We start from the raw sequence: 18,930 nt of genomic DNA on the forward strand, positions 1-18,930 counted from the left end.
GTAGCAATTTGTATGTCAGCTTTGGTACTTACAGAAAATGTTATAGTTGTGGTCAAGTAGGAAAACAATAACATATCATTTCATTTTCTACTAGTTAACTAATTGATTTCCCTCTAATAAAAACTTAATGTGAAATTCTGGGAAGTTATTGTTTCTTTCTACTCCTTGTTTTGCATCCTAATTAATACCTTGCAGTTTTCACAATTATTGAACCTAGAGTAAAATCTTCAAGTGGAATTTCAAAGAAAAGGTGTTTTTTTTTCTTTCCTATTAAAAATGCAATATTGAAATAAATAGCTGTGTGTCATCTGACAGGTAGATTCAATTCTGAGTCGGGCTCCAGGATTGCTATCTCACCGATCACGGGAATCTTAATTCCGGTAGAAGCAGTAAGCTTGCCTTCCTGTTTCCTCTGACTGTACTCCTGATCTGGTACCTTGGCTTGTGACTATTCCTGTGACCAGTGGCCTAGTTTATTGCTTGGTTTCAGGATCTGGACTCTGTCACAAGTCTACCTGAACATTATGTTCTGGCTACTAATTCTGCACTTAGACTCTGTTCTTGTCAGAACAGCTAAGCATGGATCTCTGACCCAAAGCTTCCCCATCTGTATGACCAGTAGCCACGGCCACCATCACACCACCTGGCCCATGCAGGTTCGCATTTGATTCAGACAGACGGTAATGAAACAATGGAGCCAAGAGCTGGTGGGCCATTAGCTTTAATCCTAGCTTGCACTCGGCGGGCAAGAAATACACACAGTAAGAAAACACTTCCCTTTCCATTCAGGGCTCCCAAAGCCACTGACTTATCCGAGTTTCCTAGAATCAAAGGTTTGCACCTCACCAGCCTTATTAACCTCTGTTCACCATCTCCTTCTCTCTGTACAAACTGGCTTCTCCTTCAGCACTCAGCCATTTTGGCTGCTTCTCCTCTCCTCCACATGGCCTTTCTCTGCTCTCTCCCTGCATGGGCTTCTCTGCCCCATTTTTATAGTGTAGAAATCAAAACCTTTAATCCAATATACAAACAAAGAAGTCTCTGATACAAACTCACTTATCTGAGGCATAGTGGGATTTCTCAAAAGGGTGAGAAAGGTTTAGTCTTAAAACTAAGCTTTAGGCTATAACGACCCTGCCTGCTTATAGCCTGTCCCCCACACCCAATGCAAACTATAAGTGAGCAAACATATATACCATATTTACAAACTTATTTGACCAATACCATCTCTCCAATGTCCCCCTGCCCAAGTCCTCATGTTTCTGTGGTCTACCTGTTTCTTGGGTGTAAAGCCAGTTGCCAGGGCCACCATTATAGTTGCCTAGCTCATGCAGGTTCGCATTGGATTCAGACAGACAGTAATGAAACAACAGAGCCACAAATTGGTGGGCCATTATTTTTAATCCTAGCTTGCACCCAGCAGGCAAGTAAAAGCACACACTGGGCTCCAAAACTCACTCATTCAGTGCTCACAAAGCTACTGACTTATCTGAGTTTCCTATATAGAATCAAAGGTTTCTAACCTCACCAGTCTCATTCACCTCTGTTCCCCATCTCTTTCCTTCTCCCTGCACAAACTCTGCACAAACTGGCTTTTTCGTCAGCACTCCTCCATCTTGGCTGCTTCTCCTGGCCTCCTCCATGTGGCCTTTCTCTACTCTTCTCTCTAATGATAATCTCAGGAACCGAGAGAGAGCAAGCTCCCAGTCTGCCCCAATCTATAATGCAGAAATCAAAACCCCTTTAATCCATATACAAAATAGGGAAGTCTCTGATACAAAGTCCACCCCACATCAAAAAGGGTGGGAAAGACTTAGTCTTAAAACCAAGCCCCAGGCTACAAATATCCTGCCTGCCCACAGCCTGCCTCCAACACACATTAATATAATTATGCCCATTCCAAGCATAAGGGCAACTAATATCATCACCTGGGTGATGGGCTTCCATGTGGGCAGCTCCATCTTTAACAAAGTGAGCATGATATATTTTATCTGCCCAACATTGGGCATGCCCTGGTTGTTATCTATTGATTTTCCTTAGTTCTAAACACCTGCCCTGATCTCCTCCTTTGTTTATAACAGCTCTCTACATCTCAAAAGCTTCTTGGGCAACCATCTTCCCCTTTGCTGCTGAATCAGAACCTTGATAGCTGCCCTCTTCTAGACATTGTATTTCACCCATGTTTTATCAGCTATGGGTAGAATGCTTGCTGTAATAATATTAATTTGTGGATTGGGGTACTTCTTATAAAAGTGAAAAATGAGATTTTTGAATCAGGATATGTTTTGAGAATTCTATGCATGAGGTGTAATCTGGTGACAGTTAAACACATTAATCCTTTTAGGGAGCTATTTTCACAAATAACATAGTGCTCTCAAAGGCTGAGTTATGCTACTGTTCAGGAGAGAGGGTGCTTCCCTTTAAAGTTGATCTTTTTCTTCCAGTAATCACTAATTTTCACTTGGGTCCTTATAATATTTAATCATCCTCTTTTCTGAGAAAACGTACTCAGAGCTAAAATTGAATGTTTTCTTAAACCAACTTTACTTTTGAACAAAACATATCTGAAAGGTGAAACTCAAGATAGTTTTGGAATTCTAAACAGGTTTTATAACCTCTATTGGCAAGGGATCTGTATTTGCAGGATCCATAAAGCTTTTAAGGTATAGATGATATTGAAACAATAATGACCCTGGAACAGGATATTTCCTGGAGATTAATGACTAGCTGGGAAAGGTTGATGGCCTGAGGTGTAGTTGAGGGCCATTAACCTCAGACAGTCATTAAAGCCCAGGAAATGTCCTATGTCTAGGTCGTTATTGTTATTATAAATTGAAAATGGAAAAAAGAAACAGGCACACAGATGATCTGAAGGGCAACTCCATTTCCAATGGTTTGAACGGGGAGTGTTCTGGGAGAATTTATTCCCTCGTCCATTAGCCAACCAATCTCTCTGAATCCTCTGTCACATCGCCCTTCAACTGATGGGTCTTTGTGCTGGAAATTCCCGAATTCCCCAGATACTGGAGTGGAGAGTCCATTTCCCTCGTTGTAGCTACCTTTGCTCAGAGTGACTGGATTAAACAAATAGTAATGGTGAATTACTTTGCCATGGCTCTTAACTGCACCCCATGCTGCCATTCACTTGCTTCTCCTGGGATCAGCTATTTCCTTCTCTATTTAGCTGCTTTAAATTTTCCACACCTAGATTCTAGTCCCTTGGGTGTTTTGCCTGTGCCTATTTCCCAGATCTATGAGGGTAAAAGTGCCTATTATTTGCTTGCAGCTACACTGCCTTTAGCCATGCTGGCAATCGCGCCCCTATCCAATTCCTTGTTCACCTTCCAAAAGTACTATAATTCAGAGGTATTTGGAATTCCCAATTAATAGTATTGTTTAGATTGGAATGTACTCAATTTCAGTTTTCTATAAGTCCTATAACAGCAGATTTACCTTCTTTTTTTTTTTTTCTTTTCTCAAGCAACGAAAAACATTCAAAATTAGAGAAGTCATCACTTAGTATTTACAACATCACATTAGGGCTTGTTACAAAGAGTTAGATATTCTGAAACAGCTGGATTATTCTGAAACAGAACTTGAGCAAACTTTTTTTTATATGTGAGCTATAGGAAATTTCAGGTCAGACCTAAAAATCTCAAACGGTATGACCTGGACATCATGTAGAGATGACTGTACTGTTGTATTTATTCGGTTGTCACAGGTTTGAGCCAGGTGTTGGATCAGCTCACATTCATCAACAGTGAGTGTAAAATAAAAGAAAAACCTCAACACATTGAACTTAATAACAGGTCAGCAACAGTGCTTTTGTAGAAAAATAGCATGTGAATGTATAATGCTAGGCTTCCAGGACTGCCAAGGGTTTATCAATACGCAGTTCTTCCTGAGAAGACTTCTCTCCCTGTAGTGGTTCCAGAAGGTCCTGTTGCTTCTGACTTGGTCTAAGATACTGAGAGGCTTAGTTAAAATACAAATGCTAATTTTTCAACCATTGATACTTACCTTAATTATCATTCATTAGTCTTCCAGACCACAATTAGCCTGGGCATTCGATATAAGCAAAATGGAAAGATGAATAAATATAATAATAAAGGGAAATATTATGAAAGTATTTTTCTTCAAATCCCTATCAATGTAATCTTTGAAATCCCTTTTCCTGGCAGGTCTTCAGAGTCATTCATACTATATCCCTAACGTATGCCCATCCCACCATTCATTCTCATTTTAACAACATACGTGTTTGTTGCATGTATGTTTTTTTCCAGTATGTGCTCTGTTACCCTCTGGCATCCCTGTTTTAGGCTGACTTACCTTGGTGAGGTGAGCTAACTTTCATGCAGGCTGCAGGGTTTGTCCTTGCTTTAGGGTGGCATGACTCTTGAAATGCTTGCACTCTCTAGTGTGTTACACTGAAGAACTCTCTTTCTACCAGTACTTTTTTTTGCTTTTTGTACACTAATCTGACTTGAGTTTTCATTTTCTTAGTGTGCCTATTGATCTCCTAATTTATTTAATTTAATAACTCGCCTCTCTACCCCTTTGATTTCCTGTATCACCCCTTCTTGTGGATTTTGGTGTGAGTTATTATTAGAATATGTAAAGCCAGTAGCCATGGCCACTGTCACAGCCGCCTGGACAATGCAGGTTCTCATTGGATTTGGACAATCGGTAAAAAAAAACAATGGAGCCAAGAACTGGTGGGCCATTACTTGTATTCCTAGGTTGCACCCAGCGAGCAAGTAAAAACACATACTGGGCTCCGAAACTCACTCATTCAGTGTTCACAAAGGTTTCTAGCTCACTAGCCTTATTCACCTCTGTTCCCCATCTTCTTCTCTCTGCACAAAGTCTGCACAAACTGGCTTCTCCTTCAGCATTCTGCCATCTTGGCTGCTTCTCCTCTCCTCCACGTGGCTTTACTTTGCTCTCCTATAGCATGCGCTCCTTCTAGAACATAATCACTCTTCTCCAGGAACAACGTGATCTCTCTTCTTTTTAAAACCTTTTGGGCCCTGGCCGGTTGGCTCAGCGGTAGAGCGTCGGCCTAGCGTGCGGAGGACCCGGGTTCGATTCCCGGCCAGGGCACATAGGAGAAGCGCCCATTTGCTTCTCCACCCCTCCGCCGCGCCTTCCTCTCTGTCTCTCTCTTCCCCTCCCGCAGCCGAGGCTCCATTGGAGCAAAGATGGCCCGGGCGCTGGGGATGGCTCTGTGGCCTCTGCCCCAGGCGCTAGAGTGGCTCTGGTCGCAACATGGCGACGCCCAGGAGGGTCGCAACATGGCGACGCCCAGGATGGGCAGAGCATCGCCCCCTGGTGGACAGAGCATCACCCCTGGTGGGCGTGCCGGGTGGATCCCGGTCGGGCGCATGCGGGAGTCTGTCTGACTGTCTCTCCCTGTTTCCAGCTTCAGAAAAATGCAAAAAAAAAAAAAAAAAAAAAACCTTTTGACGTGAAAGCCCTCCCTCAACACATATTAACATAATCACGCCCATCCCAAGCAAGAAGGGCAACCAATATTATCTCCTGGGCGATGGGTTTCCACATGGGCAGCACCATCTTTAACAAAGTGAGCATAATATATTTTATCTGCCCAACAGAATAGGTTGGGAGATTTTAAGTGCTTTTGCCTGTGGTGATCTGTAAATTCAATCCCTGGCCCTCTACTGTAACTGGCATCTTGAATCCCCGATCAGTGAGAATTCCCTCCATATTTCACACTGCCAAGGAGTTCCAAGGCCCTCTCTTTGAATGTTTATGTAATCATACCTCTACCCCATCTAGTCATTGCTCCTTGATGAAGGCCCTGCAATCTTCCCGTCCCAGCTAATCTATGCAGAAACCCCCTGGTATGTTTGAATTCTTGCATTGTAAAGGTAGAATTGGAGCCCTTAGAGGACTCTCTTGTCAAATGATTCCCTCCAGTCATTTTTTTTTTTTTTGTGCTGCTCTAGGGGATATCAAGAGGCATAAGTATCTTGAGTGCACAGCTATAATAAAAAGAGAGAAAACATCAAATAATGATAATCTGGCTGTTACCATTCTCAAAGAAGATAAAAGCATGGGAAGATAGAACTAAATATATTTGTTGACACATTTCCATTCATTTGGATATCAGCTTTCAATAACTGTTCTTCTTCATTGTACCTAATTGCATGCAATTAATAGCAGGTACCTTAATCTGTGACTGGATTACAGAATGTTCTAGTCACTTTTAATTAATAGAATAGTCTTAGATTATTTCCAAATTTTAATTTTAAATTAAATTCAAAGTTCATTTCTTCCCTTCATTCTACAAAGAATTGACTTCTCCCTCCTCTGTCTTCTGGCCAGGAGTTTTCCTATCATGTCTAGGCAATATAGAAGAGGAACAGGGGAAAATTTCTCCTTATTTTACTGCCCTGTGGTGAGGTTGAGTTTTTGGCTCGGTTACTTGTCCTCATTTGTTTGCTTCAGGGTAATCATGAATGCTCTCTCTCTGGCAGACATGTAGTTGCTCATCCTTTCCTATGTAGGTTCTTCTGAGGGTCTAAAATGTCCTTCCCTTCTTCATACATACTTCCTTTTTTATTTTTTTTTCTTTTGTATTTTTCTGTAGTGAGAAGCAGGGAGGCAGAGACAGACTGGGATCTACCCAGCATGCCCACCAGGGAGCGAAGCTCTGCCCATCTGGAGTGTTGCTCTACTGGAACGGGAGCCATTCTAAGAGTACCTGAGGCAGAGGCCATGGAGCCATTCTAAGCACCCGGGCAAACTTTGCTCCAATGGATCTTTGGCTGTGGGAGGGGAAGGGAGAGATAGAGAGAAAGAGGGAGAAGAGTGGAGAAGCAGATGGGTGGTGCTTCTCCTGTGTACCCTGACCGGGGATCGAACCCAGGACATCCACACTTCGGGCTGACGCTCTACCACTGAGCCAACTGGCCAGGGCCTTCATACATACTTCTTGATGTGAGAAATCTGGCTTTACCTTTTCCACTCCCTTAACCCTTGGAAGAGTTGCCTGCCCCTAAACTGAGATCCCCTTTCCTGGTGGTCAGCCTTGTTCGTGAAGTCTGGGAAGACAGCTAGTACTGCAACTTTTCTCCTTGTCCCTCCATGACATGTCAGATAATGGGGCAGATAGCTTAATGGCTGCCTCTTACCCCAGCCTCACTATGCCCGCTAATTCTCTTTTCTTTGGCTCAAGTAGTCCAGGTGTGGTGGCCAAGCAGATTGCCAACTGGAAAATGAACTGCCTGTCTTTCCTTCTTATTGTCACCCCTATTCTTAACATGAATTTTCTTTGAACCCTCTTTTCTGGGTGTTAGTAACAAGATAAACTACTTTCCTTCTTTTTAATGGCATTGTGTCTCTTTAAAAGGCTACTCTCTTCACTACCCTCTAAGTTCTTTTCTTACATTGCCCAGGAAGAGCTGGTAATGACTGGTAGTAAGTCTTGTTCTAAACCAATGTCAATTAGGAATAAGTCCAATAGGGAAATTTTATGTATTAGAATATGGGAGTCTAAGTGTATTTTAGTCTTTGGCTTTGATCTTGAATACAGTTGTGGAAAAATTGAAAAATTTCTACTTGATATTCAGAGGAAAACAAAAGGAGGGAGAATAATAACTACAATATAAAATTACTATTGCTGTTCCTATCCTAAAAGAAAGCGATCAGAGTCAGATAAATAGAGATAAGTGGGCAGAAACCAATTATGTACCAGAGAGGGAAATTCACTGGCCAGAGAGGGAAATCTTAAAAGGAGTCCAGAGAGATGAAACACCTTTCAGCGGCACCTGGTGCAATACTAACAGTTACAGAAAAAACAAAAATCCTACTATGCTGTTGGCTTTGAGTACAGGGAGCAGAGGTGGATTTAACAGTGGGTGCACTGAGCACATGCCTTGGGCCCAACTTCTGAAGGGCCCTGCAAAACCCCAACTTTACACTGTTTTCTAATGACACCAAATTTGATTTCATATGTGTAATTTTAACATAAATAGTACATAATATTTTTTATTTAATTAAAAATATGGTTAACATGTATTTTTATTCTCTCTCTCTCCTTTTTTAAGGGGCAAAACATTTTCTTCTGTGCCCGAGGCCTCAACCAACTTTAATCCATCTCTGACGGGGGGGTCCTCGGGACCTTACAACAGTCTCGACATACAATGTTTTCAGTTTAGGACTCTCACTTTCATAAAATCTTTAAAAAATTGAGATGTGAGTGTTTTGGCTTATGCTGTTAGCGTTGCACTTATGACTATGTGGGCAAACTAGTTTGGTTGCACGTGGCGGAAGAATATGCAGTATTCTTCTTCTGTGGCTTATTTGTGTTTTTATGTTCTAGATTATTATTTCACAGCTGTGTTAGGCTAGGTAAGTGACTTAAGCTAGGGTGTGTTTCCACTTATACCAAAATTTGGGTTATGTCACTGTCGTAGGAATGGAACGGTGTTGTAATCGGAGGACCCCCTGTACCTGATTTCCCCCTGGAAAAGTAGAACTGAAAATAGAAAAAAAGAATAAATATGCAAGAGAGTTGGGAAAAACATATAACACTGATGTGGTTTAGTAAGTTTAGATCTTTAGGCCCTGATACATTATACTCTAGGATGCAAAGAACCAATAAATATAATTTCTGATTACCTTTAAATCTCTATTTAGAGAGATGACTATTTTTTATTCTTTCATTTTTTCTCTTAAGAGTTCACCAATATGTTATAAAGAAAATGCAAAAAAAAAAAAATCAAATAAAAAACCAAAAAGCATTCTGAAGAGTATAGCCTAGCAATTTTGATGTTATCATAAGTGTAATTCTCAACTAGACTATTAAGTAGATGGTTTATGAGCAATTTTAAGGGGAAGGTGACCACTAACAGGAACATGGGTTCAAGAGGAAGTTTAGCTAGACCAATTATATAAATCTTTCCCCCTTTTAAAACTAGTAATTCAGTGTAAAGCTGAAATAATAATGTAAAATTGTGTAAAGCATCTCACATTCTCTCATTTTATCCTCAGATAATGATGAGGAAACCTATGGAATTTGTTATTTGCTTAGATACATTCATAGTTACTTGAGAAAACATTCATTCATTCAATAAATATTTTTTAAAATCTTGTTGTAGCTTAGGCAATATGCCTAGCTCTCAAGATAAGAGAATAGAGAATTAACTTTTTATTTTTAAAGCCACATCCCATAAATTTTGGTGTGTTGTATTTTCTTTCTTTTTAAAACATTAAACATTGAACGAATTAACTTTCAATAAGTACTGTTTCTCTTTTTTTTGTTTTTGTTTTTGTTTTTGTATTTTTCTCAAGTTGTAAACGGGGAGACAGTCAGACAGACTCCCGCATGCGCCCGACCAGGATCCACCAGGCACGCCCACCAGGGGGCAATGCTCTGCCCATCTGGGGCATCGCTCTGTTGCAACCAGAGCCATTCTAGCGCCTGAGGCAGAGGCCACAGAGCCATCCTCAGTGCCCGGGCCAACTTTGCTCCAATGGAGCCCTGGCTGCAGGAGGGGAAGAGAGAGACAGAGAGGAAGGAGAGGGGGAGGAGTGGAGAAGCAGATGGGCGCTTCTCCTGTGTGCCCTGGCCAGGAATCGAACCCAGGACTCCTGCATGCCAGGCTGACGCTCTATCACTAAGCCAACCGGCCAGGGCACTGTTTCTCTTTATACTAGGTGCTTTACACATGACATCTCTTTTAATTACCTGAGAATGGGTATCAATTATCTCCATTTTATAAATTAGGACACAAAAATTCAAAGTTGTTGCCCAAGATCATAATACTAGGACAGTGATGTAGCAGACATTCAAACTTTGATCTACCTAATGATAAGACCATGTCTTCCCATGACATAATTTTCATTCTTCAAAGAATGGAACTAAGATTAATGATTTGGAGTTACCAAGAGGTGAGTCAGCATAAGTAAATTCAGCATAAGATGCTGTAAGGGAGAACTCTCCATCGCTTAGACTTAAGAGTCCTCTTGAGTATGAATGGACTTTGTGCCTTACCCTTCCCATTCTCACTGCAGGGCTTCAAATAAAGAAGGAAGGACTCTCAGTCAGGGATGCTATAGAAGTGATAGCTGTATTAGGGGAAATGTGGATCCACACCACCTCTGAAATCTCTTCCAATTAGAGTACCCATTTAGTCAGACATTCTGTGCCCTCCAAAAGTCCATATACATCTGAAAAAATGGGACAAAGGGGCAAGTAAGTTTTTAAAAATAATTTTAAAAATGTGATTTGATTATCAAGATTATACTTATAGGTAATTTGGAAAATTCAGAAAAGTGGTATGAAGAAAAGAAATTGTTACCCAACCACCCAGTGATAGTCATTGTGAATATTGGTTTACCTTCTTCCTTTTTTTCTCTGTTCACGTAATTTTTCAGTCACAATCAGATTAAACAGAAGTTTATGTATTGTCTTTTTGATTAAAGGAGATAATAAACAGTATTTTACTAGACTTTTAAAACTTTTTGTAAATGTCATTTTTAATGACATCATTTTTGAAATTATTTAAACATAATGTTTTATCTCTATTTCAGATTATTCCTTAGGTTAGGTTCCTAAATGTGGAGTTATTTTAACAAAGTGTTAGAGCCTTTAAGTTGTGTGTATATGTAAATAGTTCTTTAAAAAGTTGTTGGAGGAATTATTAAGGGGATATGACCATTGATTAACCCAATTGCTGGACCTTGGAAATGGAAGGCTCCTCATCTTTTCCTCTTCCAGAGCATGAAATGCATGCTCTGTCCACTGTTCTTACAGTGGGAGCCATTTTCAAGGATGCAGCCCTGAAAAGAAATGTGTTGTTGAGACTCTCTAGATAGTATTACATGATGAAGCCCAGTTAAGGCCTCTATTTAAACTTGAAGATTCTGTCCAGGGGAGCCTGGCCTGTGGTAGTGCAGTGGATAAAGCATTGAACTGAAACATTGAGGTTACCTGTTGGAAATCCGGGGCTTACCAGGTCAAGCCACATACAACAAGCAGGAATGATCAGCTAGAGTGAAGCAACTACATCTCGTTCCCTACTCCCTCTCCTCTCAGTAAAAATCAATAAAATAAAAATTGGATGTGGAGATTTATTCAACTTGGGTCACCCAAAATAAACCTCGTATGTAAGTTTCCTTGTTGAATAAAAGTACCTCCTACCAATCTGGAGTGGCCTGCCTGTTTTCTGTCTCTCCCTGCCCTCCATGTATAGGGGACGGTTTTCAATTTCATGTGGGAAAGCCCTCCAGCCAATGAAGTGTCTGTACAGACAGACTCACAGGCAGGGTTTAGTAGTGCTCATTTTATTTTACCTTTGCTTCCATTTTATATGATTATCACAACTTTTTAGTAAACTTTATAGGTGAAAAATTATACAGAAATATGCTTTAATTGCATTTCTTCAATTATTAATATGGCATATTTAAATTTTTTTGGTGTTTATTAGCCATTTTATCCTCTTATTAAATTGCTAATTTTCTATGAGGAAAATACCGATTTTTATGAGTAACTTAAATATTCAGAAAAATCACCACTCTCATACAATATTATATTCTATTCACCCCTACTCTCCACCCTGTTTAGAGTTTTAATGCTTTGTATTGGTTTCAAGAGACAGATTAAATTAGCTGAATAAAAATGGGAACTTACTGGCTCACTGCAGGCTTCGGAGAACTGCTTTTAGGCAGAGCTGAGTTCAGGGACAAACAGCAACGTCTAGACACAGAATCTGTCCATCTCTCAGCTCGGAGTCCCTCTGGATGAGCCTCATTCAAGTAGACCTTTTCTGTTTGTGGCAAATGCCAATGACCATGCAGGGAGAGGTTCAGCCCTCTCAGTCACCCCAGTGAGGGATTCTCTTTCCCAGTTGTTCAGTACAATCTCTTGAATTTATTCTCACTAGGTGGGCATGGCCATGTGCCTATTCCTAAAATAGTTATTATGCCCAAGGATATAGAATGCAGGATGGGTCACACACTTCCCTCAGTCAACCATTTTTGGGGAAATGGAGATAGACCCAAACAGGTCAAGAAGGAGCACTGATTGTCCAGAGAAATGTAAAGGTACTGCTACCAACCCCACCCCATGCTTCCCCCCCAAAAAAACTAGGTGTTTATTGTATTTTTATCTGTTCAAGGTGTTTTCTGATATAAATAAAGAGCATTATGTTGTCAAATTTAAATTTCTTTTCTGTAATTCTTATTTAATTTTAAAGCTTAAAAAGCTAGAGAATTGATGAAATTACTTTTATTTTCAATTTTTTTTCTGATATATATTTTGTACTTTTTTTTAATTGGACAAGGAATTAAATGGATGTAAAGGCCTCGAATAGTGAACGTTTCAATAATATTTATTGGTGAAACTGATTTGGGTTATCACATTTACAACATAAAAATTTTAATAAACACTACTTGCTATTTCTAAGCCCTCTATTAACTTTTTTCCCCTGTCAATTCTTATACCAGCCCCACAGCATCCTAGTGACTGTATCTATGCAATATGCTTTGATATTTGGTGGGCAAATAAATGGTAGCTAACTAGAATAAGAGGGAATAAAAATATAGCCAGGAGTTGTAACTAGCACAACAGAGCCTGTTTTTACCTAGAAGCAGCTGCCTGTGCACATGGGCTCTCCTGGAGATGTAATTATTGATAAAAAGCAATTGAAAGAAAGGAGAGATCAAGAAAAGGGGATGGGATATAGGGCCAGAGAATCCAAACATTGCTACTGCTTTAAAATACTACAGCAGTGCCCGTGTGATACAAAAGATGCTGTCTTCTCTGTTTGGAGCTGAAGGCAAATTAACTACTATAAACAGTTTTTAAACACGTTCCTCACCTTCCTTCCTCCCTCCCTCCCTCCCTCCCCCCTCCCTCCCTCTCTCCCCCCTCCCTTCCTCTCTCCCCCCTTCCTTCCTTCCTTCCTTCCTTCCTTCCTTCCTTCCTTCCTTCCTTCCTTCCTTCCTTCCTTCCTTCCTTCCTTCCTTCCTTCCTTCTTTCCTTCCTTCCTTCCTTCATTTATTTTTAACCTCACTTGCTCTTGACATTTCCAAATCAGACTATTAATGCCACACTTGTTTCAGAGAGTGATGTCAGTTAGATGTCATGAACTTGCTTCTTTCTTTCAGGGCCATTTGCCGTAGAAGGTGATGCCTACCACTAAGAAATGACCCTTTCATATTTAAACAGGTTCTGTAACTCGGGGCTCCCACCTATGTCTGCTCTGTGGCAGGGACTCTCCCCTCTCCAACCCCCCACCTCCACCCCAGGCCTGGTTTTGTAAATGTGCAATGACAGCATTTTTTTGTTTGTTTTTTACTCATTATATTTTGCCTAATTTTTCTTTTTATATTTTTATTTATTTTAGATTTTATTCATTTCAGAGAGAGGAGAGAGAGACAGATAGAGAAGGGAAGGAAGAGCAGAAAGCATCAACTCCCATATGTGCCTTGACCAGGGAAGCCCAGGGTTTCAAACTGGCAACCTCAGCGTTCGAGGTCGATGCTTTTACCCACTGCGCCACCACAGGTCAGGCGCCTAATTTTTCAAACTCAGTGTGCCCCTTTTTCTAATGTTAACAAGTTTTTTCTACCCTAGACATCTTAAATCTGGGAAGCCTGAGTTTAAGTTAGATAGCCATATTGTTGCATTCTTGGAGTCTGGGGTAAGGAGTCATTACATTTTACACTATTCCTATAAAATTCTGCTGTTAGAACAGACCTTTGGTCAGAAGAGGGACTTGCGGCTGTGTCAAAACCATCTCCTTCTCAACAGGTCAGAAATTCATCAGCTCTGGGCACTTCTCAGTGGCCAGGGATAAGCTTCTTTTTTTTCATTGATCCTGTTAAGTGACAAGAAGATCCTGTCTTTTGGGTTGAAAAATATGCATGTGATTATATGCTTTAATTTATCATGCAATGATATTAGCTCTGTCGCCTTCTTACATTCTGTCATCTGGGCCCTGCTGAGTGGTGAGGCTATTACCCTTCTCAGGAAAGCTCTGACTTACTCATCAAGGTGGGGGGGGGTGCTACTTCCTGTCCCCTGGAAGCTTTCCAATGGGGACATCCATCGTTTACAAATTGATTTGCACTGCCTTGGCCAGCATGTAATTGCAATTCCAATTTCTTCTCCTGTAGACCTTCTACAAAATTCCACTTATTCTCTCCTGAGTTTCCTTTCTTTGTTGTCTAATAGTTGCTTTTCAGTTTCACTTATTATTTGCTTTGACAAAATTTACCTTAACTGTGCTTACTGATCTTTCAAGGCTCTGTTCATTTTCCAGCTCTTCCAGGAAGCTTATCTGAACTATGTTAGCTAACTGTAAAGTTATAATATAGGTACTAATTTGTTACTTAATTATTAAACACCTTGCATCATAGAATAGTAGTTAAGGCCACAGGATTTTGAGATCGGTTCTCTGGGTTTTCAAGCTGCTTGACTTGGGGGCAAGTTATTTACCAGTTTTACGTTCAATTTATTCATTTGTAAAAGAGGCCAGAAACAACTCAATATGTACGTGACCTGTATAGTAGATACTCAAGAAGAACATAGCAAATGCTTTATTTTGCCAAATATATGTTTACTTTAGAAAGTATTTACCTGCTTCTCTAGGCCAAAATTTATTATAATGATTGATAATCTGTAAGCTACAATCTTATGGAGTTCATAGACTAAGGATTCTAGACTAAAGGGTTACAATCTCAAAATTTCTGAATTAACATAGTGAGAGATAAAATAATCTCACTGGAGCTCAAATTAGGGTAATAGCAGTTGTTATATACATACCTGACTGATGTAAAAAGAATGAATAGTACATTGACAAAAAATATGTGGCTACAAAGAACTTATTGTATTTATTGAAATATTCAGAGTGACTGACTCTTCTCATGAATAATATTGAAATGAATCTAAACAGACTTTTAGGAAGTTTTCGTTTTTTATTTTATTTTATTTTTTTAATGGGGCGACATCAATAAATCAGGATACATATATTCAAAGATAACATGTCCAGGTTATCTTGTTGTTCAATTATGTTGCATACCCATCACCCAAAGTCAGATTGTCTTCTGTCACCTTCTATCTAGTTTTCTTTGTGCCCCTCCCCCTCCCCCTTTCCCTCTCCCTCTCCCCTCTCCCCCCTCCCCCCATAACCACCACACTCTTATCAATGTCTCTTAGTCTCACTTTTATGTCCCACTTACGTATGGAATAATGCAGTTCCTGTTTTTTTCTGATTTACTTATTTCACTTCGTATAATGTTATCAAGATCCCACCATTTTGCTGTAAATGATCCGATGTCATCATTTCTTATGGCTGAGTAGTATTCCATAGTGTATATGTGCCACATCTTCTTTATCCAGTTATCTATTGATGGGCTTTTTGGTTGTTTCCATGTCCTGGCCACTGTGAACAATGCTGCAATGAACATGGGGCTGCATGTGTCTTTACGTATCAATGTTTCTGAGTTTTTGGGGTATATACCCAGTAAAGGGATTGCTGGGTCATAAGGTAGTTCTATTTTCAGTTTTTTGAGGAAACACCATACTTTCTTCCATAATGGTTGTACTACTTTACATTCCCACCAACAGTATATGAGGGTTCCTTTTTCTCCACAGCCTCTCCAACATTTGCTATTACCTGTCTTGTTAATAATAGCTAATCTAACAGGTGTGAGGTAGTATCTCATTGCAGTTTTGATTTGCATTTCTCTAATAACTAAAGAAGATGAGCATCTTTTCATATATCTGTTGGCCATTTGTATTTCTTCCTGGAAGAAGTGTCTGTTCATGTCCTCTTCCCACTTTTTTATTGGATTGTTTGTTTGTTTGTTGTTGAGTTTTATGAGTTCTTTGTATATTTTGGATATTAGGCCTTATCTGAGCTGTTGTTTGAAAATATCATTTTCCATTTAGTTGGCTGTCTGTTTATTTTGTTATCAGTTCCTCTTGCTGAAAAAAACTTTTTAGTCTGATGTAGTCCCATTCATTAATTTTTGCCTTCACTTCTCTTGCCTTTGGAGTCAAATTCATAAAATGCTCTTTAAAACCCAGGTCCATGAGTTTAGTACCTATGTCTTCTTCTATGTACTTAATTGTTTCAGGTCTTATGTTTAGATCTTTGATCCATTTTGAGCTAATTTTAGTACAGGGGGACAAACTGTAGTCCAGTTTCATTCTTTTGCATGTGGCTTTCCAGTTTTCCCAGCACCATTTATTGAAGAGGCTTTCTTTTCTCCATTGTGTGTTGTTGGCCCCTTTATATAGGAAGTTTTCTTTAGGTTTTTGTCTGATATATTTCCCCAGCAATCTCGATCCTGTTTAATCATAGACTTATAAATGAACGTGAATTTAGTGGAGGGGATTTTTCCATGCAGCTTGTTCTGATGTTTAAGGAGAATTACTGGTTGGTCCTAATTTGGCCTTCCCATTTGGTCAAAGCATTTCATTTCACACACCCCATTCTCCCTTGTGTAGTTCTCCTTGACCCCACTTTGCTCAGAATTTCTAGATTGACTTCTGTCACAAGTGAGCTCTGGAATGTTAGGACCTTACTTTTCAAAACAAAGAATGAGTAAGATGATTCCCAACAATTCTGGAAGTTAGCTTATTTCCTTAAACATCCCCATTGGCATTTTTTTTGTTGATGGTGGTAGAAAAAACAATATATTAATTGTACATAGGTTTTATGTATGACTTTTTTATTAATATAATCAATGTTGCATATCATTTTATGCCATTTTCATGACTATCACACTTGAAATCTGTGTTTAAGCTTTTCTCACTCCAGTATTCAAAGGTTCTCAGCTGCTGGTAAGTGAAGATGACATGATGGTTCACTCTCTTCTCGCTTGTGATCTCATCCTTAAGGGCTTGGAATAAAATTTTATCAAGAGTACTATGGTCTTATTTGCATTTCCATTTTCTGTTTAAATTCATATATATATGAAAAACTATATATAATATATATTGAATATATGCATATATTATTGACTATATTTTCAATATGTAATTGAATTAAGGGAAACTATAATAATATTAATTAACTACACTATATATAATTACATATTAATTATATTAGACATTATATTAATTGTATTATATAAATTTCTATTAATTATTTTATATATATATAATGTTTACCTTAGTTGAGTTATATATTGAAGGTCAGTGAGTAGGTTTTTGTCAGATGCTCTAGCTTAAAGGTCAGTCTTCATGACATATGTGCTCAACATTCCAATCTCTACTAACTTAAAAATTTTGAGTTATTTTGTGTGACTTAGTAATTTCCATTGTCTTTTTTTTTCTTTTTTCTTTCTTTCTTTTTTCTTAGCAAAAGAGAGAGAGAGACACGGACAGACAGACAGGAAGGGAGAGAGATGAGAAGCATCAACTCATAGTTGCAGCACTTTAGTTGTTCATTGATTTTTTTTTCTCATATGTGCTTTTAGTGGGGGACTCCAGCAGAGCCAGTGACCCCTTGCTCAAGCCAATGACCTTGGGCTTCAAATCAGTGACCTCAGGGTTTTGAACTTACGTCCTCAGTGTCCCAGGGTGATGCTCTATCTACTGGCACCACCACCAGGTCTGGTAATTTCCATCGCTTTTGATCATATTGCTGTATGAAACAAATTACTGTAAACTAAATACCTTTAGAAAAAACGGATGCTGTATTCGATATAATCTTTTGAAGATATTTGAAGCCAAAACTTGGAATCCTAATTTAAGTTAAAAAGTCAATTGTGTTGATTTCAACAGTAGAAATAACAACTGAGGTGTTTGGATGTATGTTCATCTTCGAACGTTCACCAGTTTGCATTTTCAGGGCAATAATGACTATTGGCATTTCACAATTTATTCTGCTGCATGGAGGTTGTCAGATTTTTTTTTTAGACATCTATTCTATGCATGTAGAAATATAATTCTAGAAATGTTACCATGGAAAAATTATATTTTAGAAACAATAAAACATGGGAGATAACTTTGTTAATCAAGTGTGACCTTTCCCCAAGGACACAGTATTATTTACATTTGCTTATCATATATACATGGTCCTTAAAAGATTTAAGGGTTTTGAAAGCCATGAATGTCAATGATGTTTGGTGTGAGCAGAATGAAGGCCACTAAATTGGTGGGAAAGCTTGGTGGAAATTTTGGTATACTCTCATTTCTCAGGATAGCCTTTCTCTTAAGGTAGCAAAAACTTTCCCCTTATTCAAGAAGCCCACTGCACTTCTCAGGGAGAGAAATTCAATCAGTAGGGCCCTTTGCAGATCTTTTTCTTCTAGGACAAGAAAGGGAAAATCCAATACCTGGTGCTGGGAGAGCTTGAGACCTCTGAATGAAAAATTGTCATGAATTTGAATGGAGATAAGAGGGAAGGGGACAGTGAAAGATGTTCCAGTGGTGAGGGATTGTCTGTGTTGGCAGCTGCCCATCGCTCATATCTCACCTAATGGCGGGTGCCTGCCAATGTTTATTTGGCCATCACCATTCACCAGCTGCTCCTCTACCATGTTGTTTTTCTTCCCAGATGGCAACACGATGTTCCACGATAAAACTGACACAAAAAACAATGCAAAATTTGTCTAAGAGAGGTTCAGCAAGCATGAGAAAAACATCTGATATCTCTCAGAGCCCGCCAAGTTCGCAGCTTACAGTGCCAGAGTAATTATAGGATGATTTGAACAGAGACACTACATTGGAAAGCCACTTCCAAATGTATCAGGTAGGTTTCCAGAAGAGGCGAAACATTCAGCTCTCTCCTGCCTCTGGCACACTGACGGAATCGATGAGTGCAGTCTGTGGGTCCCAGAAGCCTCCTACACTACTGAATCCCTGCTTTACCCCATGCTGCCTAATTAATGGCCCACTATTTTAAAAACTCTTTTATTCAATTAAACTCTGCTTTCAATAAGATA

The 18,930-nt window shown here is 39.4% G+C and overlaps 1 protein-coding gene across 1 annotated transcript in view; it reads right to left on the reverse strand.

Annotated features, from left to right (window-relative positions):
- The window catches only part of TMCO5A (transmembrane and coiled-coil domains 5A), a 59,488-nt gene extending 40,963 nt beyond the window's left edge, over positions 1 to 18,525 (reverse strand). Inside the window, exon 1 of the mRNA XM_066343640.1 lies at positions 18,455 to 18,525. Within this exon, the coding sequence (XP_066199737.1) occupies positions 18,455 to 18,525 (71 nt within the window). The remainder of the gene's footprint in view (positions 1 to 18,454) is intronic.
- Positions 18,526 to 18,930: the final 405 nt, after the last annotated feature.

This window comes from Saccopteryx leptura, chromosome 6 (assembly GCF_036850995.1).
Source record: "Saccopteryx leptura isolate mSacLep1 chromosome 6, mSacLep1_pri_phased_curated, whole genome shotgun sequence".
NCBI lineage: Eukaryota > Metazoa > Chordata > Mammalia > Chiroptera > Emballonuridae > Saccopteryx > Saccopteryx leptura.